Consider the following 4,169-nt stretch of genomic DNA (forward strand, 5'->3'; position numbering starts at 1 on the left):
AACTCGATGGGGCAAGGTGCAGCAGTCGACTGAGGATTAGTGAATGGCTTTTGGAAGAGTTGAGCTCCAATTTGTGCACACTTAACTGTTTAATTATAATGGGCCCCTTTTGTTTTTTTTCTTTTCTTTACTAACCCTTTAGTTAAGCTAAGGTTCATAAATCTAATTCCTTTAATCATATGCAGTGTGCTGTCTGTTATTTCTTGGCACTGAATTGTAACGGGGTAGCAAATTACACAGCATCCACACAAACCGGGGTTCAGGGTGGGAGAGCCGTTTCAATCTCATCGGTTTGGTGGAACCAGAGTGTGTATTCCCTAGACTTACACAGCCAAGGAAACCAGCGGGGTTTCATCTGTTACTAGCCTATGCCCTGAAATAGCAGTGGTAAATAGGAAGGAAACACCTAGGTAGACTAGAGGAAGGAGGGGGTGGAACTACAGGATTAGGACAAGAGCGGAAAGCAGCACTAACACAGTGAAGCAGAAGAGGAAAGAGACTCAAGCAAGAACATTCCACACCTCCCATAAAGAAGTTGTGACTGAACAATTTCTGTTTTTGACTCCAATACGAGAAGGTGTTCAATTGGGTAAAAGGGGATGGCGTGGAGGGGAGTCTCAGGTGAGCTCTGCCCAGTAGACGAAAGAGGCTTCAACCTATATTGATACAGGATGGAGGTAACGAGGGATTAAGTTTTGCAAATTAGCACACTTTTACAACATCAGACTTCCCCAATGAAAAGCTTAACAAATGGCAAAGGACTGAATCACAGAGAATGACAGATCATGACATTGAGAAAATCGCAGGCTCAGTATGTGTAGAGCTCCAGGAACCCTTCGTGAGTGAAGAAGTTTCCCCTCATGTTCCCCTTTAACATTTCACCTTTCACCCTTAACCCTTAACCCATGGCCTCCAGTTCTAGTCTCACCCAGCCTTAGTGAAAAAAGCCTGCTTATCTATACCCGGCAAAATTTTGTATATCTCTATCAAATCTCTCCTCATTCTCCTACACAATAGGGAATAAAGTTTTAACCTTTTCAACCCTTCTCTATAATTCAAGTCCTAGCAACATCCGTGTAAGGGTTTTCTGCACTCTTTCAATCCTACTGACATCTTTCCTGTAGGCAGGTGACTAGAACTGCACACAATATTCCAAACTAGGCCTCACCAACATCTTATACAACTGCAACATAATATCCCAACTCCTGCACTCAATACTTTGATTTATGAAGGCCAATATGCCAAAAGTGCTCTTTATGACCCTATCTATCTGTGACGCCACTTTCAAGGAATTATTGATCTGTATTCCCAGATCCCTCTGTCCCCCACACTCTTCAGTGCCTTACCATTCACTGTGCAAGTCCTACCCTGGTTTGTCTTCTAAAACGCAATACCTTGTCTGCATTAAGTTCCAGCTGCTATTTTTCACCCCTTCTTTTCAGCTGGTCCAGATCCTATTGCAAGCTTGGGTAGCCTCCCTCGGTTCTGCTACACCCCCAATCTTGGGGTCATCTGCAAATTTGCTGATCCAGTTTACCGTATCATCATCCAGATCATTGATGTAGGAGACAAACAACAGACCCCAGCACCAATCCCTGCGACACTCCACCAGTTACAGGCCACTAGCTATTACCACTTTCTGGCTGGGAAATACACTCAGAGGCCACTTTATTAGGTACATCAGCGTATCATTGCAAATATCGAATCAACCAATCATGTGGCACCAACTCAATGCATGCAGACATGGTCAAGAGATAAAGTTTTTCTTCAGACCAAACATCAGAATGGGGAAGAGATAGGATCTAACTGACTTTGACCGTGATGCTAGATGGAGTGGTTTGAGTATCTCAGAAACTGCAGGTCTCCAGCGATCTTCACATATCAACAGTCTCTGAAGTTTACAGAGAATGGTGCGAGAAACAATAACAGCCCGTGAGCGACAGTTCTGTGGGTGGAAACACCTTGTTAATGACAGAGACCAGAGGAGCATGGCCAGACTGGTTCAGGCTGACAGGAAAGCGGCAGTAACTTAATAACCACACTTTGCAACAGTGGTGTGCAGAAAGACACCTACTCTGGTACTCAAGGTTAAACCCTGGAGTGAATGGGCAGAAGGACACACCGGGTACCAATTCTGTACCTAATGAAGTGGTTACTGAGTGTATGTCGTCTTTAAATTTGAAGCCAGGAACTCTGGAAGCACCTTCATCACCTTCACAAAAGCAATTAGGAGATGGGCAATAAATACTCAGATCACAAAGCACAGACTGGCACAAAAATTTCTCCTTGGGTTGCAACCGCAATCTCATTCCAGGGAGTCTCAACGCAATGCACAGCCAGAGAACAGAAATATACTCTGTACCCAGCAAGCCCCCCACCCCACACACACAGCAATAAAGAAACATCTTAAATACAGTGAATACTGGTGTAAATTACATTGTAAACACCAGTGGGGACAGGCAGACTGGGACTTGCCCTTCTCGATGCCAAGAAAACTTCAGTACAGTTTTTAAAAGGGGAGGGAAATGAGAATTCTGTTACCTATTGTCCCATTTCTATATTTATTGTCAAATGGCAGAACTTTTGGGAGATCACAAAAAAAACTTCTAGAAAAATATTACAATTGTCCACTTTGTCAAAAGAATCACAAGGCCAAAATTAATTAGGCACCCCACAATTCAACGTTCGGAGGCCACTTCTCCGCCTCACACAGTATGGGTCACCACTTCATGGGGTAATTACATGGTGGTGTCACTAAGCACAATCAAGAGAAGATGCTGGAAATCCAAGCAACGCACGCAAAATGCTGGGGGAGCTCAGCGGGCCAGGCAGCATCCGCGGAAAAAAGTACAGTCGACGTTTCAGTACCGAACCCTTTATGTCCTGCCGAAGGGTTTCGGCCCAAAACATCGACTGTACTTTTTTTCCAAAGATGCTGCCTGGCCTGCTGAGCTCCTCCAGCATTTTGTGAGTGTCACTAAGCAGCAAAGTTTCCGCACAGCCAAGCCGTGTGGCATCCATCCCACTTCCTATAAACATGGGGTCAAATTGTCAGATTGCAGTGAGGGTAAACAGATGAATTAACAGCCAAAATGAATATATAAATAGCAAATGGACGAGTTACGTCCCAGGGAAAATATCTGGTAAAACTGGGTTTTCACAGCCTTGCACTGCAAAGGCGGTTGGCAGCACAATGTGCAGGAAAAGGGTCCAAGTATGGATGACCTTTTCGACATGCTGGAAGTCAAGGGGTTAAGTGTAGTCGCGGACTTCCCGCTCTGCCTCGGGGCAGAAGTTTTACAAGCAGCTTTGGTGGTGGTGGTGGGCAGTGAGGGGGTGGGGGTGGGTTGTAGCGGCTGATCCGGCGGCAGCACGGCACAGCGTCAGTGGGGCACCTTGTCTCTGCGCTCGGTTCTCCGGGTACGGGGGGGGGGGGGCGGTCAGACTCCGAGCTGGGGTGGGGGCTGCGGTTACCGGCGCCGATCCTGCGGGTGCGCAGCAGCCTGCCCCCCGGGGGAGCTCGACCGGACCCGCCGGAGCGAGGGTCGTCCCTGCTGAGGAGAGAGGCGCAGGCGGGGTGGTGGTGGTGGGGAGGAGGGAGGGGGTGGAATCCCAGTGCGGGTGGGTGAGTGAGTGAGTGAGGGGGTTAATCGACAGATCAAAGGCCCGCAGGGTGTGGGGCGCTACCTGTGCGGCGGCTCCTTCTCCTCCCCCTCTGCCTCCTCCTGCCACCGCTTCTTCCTCAGGTGATGCAACAGCAGCACTGCCGACATTTCCCAGCTCCCAGGCTCAGCAATATCAGCCGCCCACCCACCGTCTCTCGTCACTTCTGGTGCACGTCGGCTCGGCTCGGCGCGGCGCGGCCGCCCGGCTGCCTACTACCCGCTGCGGCGGGGGGAAATAATGGGTCGATTTCTCCCGCACCAAAACTGCTACTCTGCATAGAACGGTGTCGCAATCACAGTACACTGATTCACCAGCACTTGCACCGCTTCCCCCAAAACAAAACGATTTTATTATTTCGAAGCAGATTTGCAGGATAGTGGGTTAATGTCTCCATTGATTCCGATGCTGGGTTCGTTGCTTGGAGTTCTGGAAGAGGCACCCACGGTTGTAAATACGGTTTGCAACGGTAGAGCAAACAAGGCTCTCCAGGACCCGATTCCTAA

At 48.5% G+C, this 4,169-nt stretch overlaps 1 protein-coding gene across 1 annotated transcript in view; it reads right to left on the reverse strand.

Moving 5' to 3' along the window:
- The window catches only part of LOC140187686 (uncharacterized), a 20,157-nt gene extending 16,328 nt beyond the window's left edge, over positions 1 to 3,829 (reverse strand). Inside the window, exon 1 of the mRNA XM_072243227.1 lies at positions 3,688 to 3,829. Within this exon, the coding sequence (XP_072099328.1) occupies positions 3,688 to 3,773 (86 nt within the window). The 5' untranslated portion in view covers positions 3,774 to 3,829. The remainder of the gene's footprint in view (positions 1 to 3,687) is intronic.
- Positions 3,830 to 4,169: the final 340 nt, after the last annotated feature.

Source organism: Mobula birostris, chromosome 25 (genome assembly GCF_030028105.1).
Source record: "Mobula birostris isolate sMobBir1 chromosome 25, sMobBir1.hap1, whole genome shotgun sequence".
NCBI lineage: Eukaryota > Metazoa > Chordata > Chondrichthyes > Myliobatiformes > Myliobatidae > Mobula > Mobula birostris.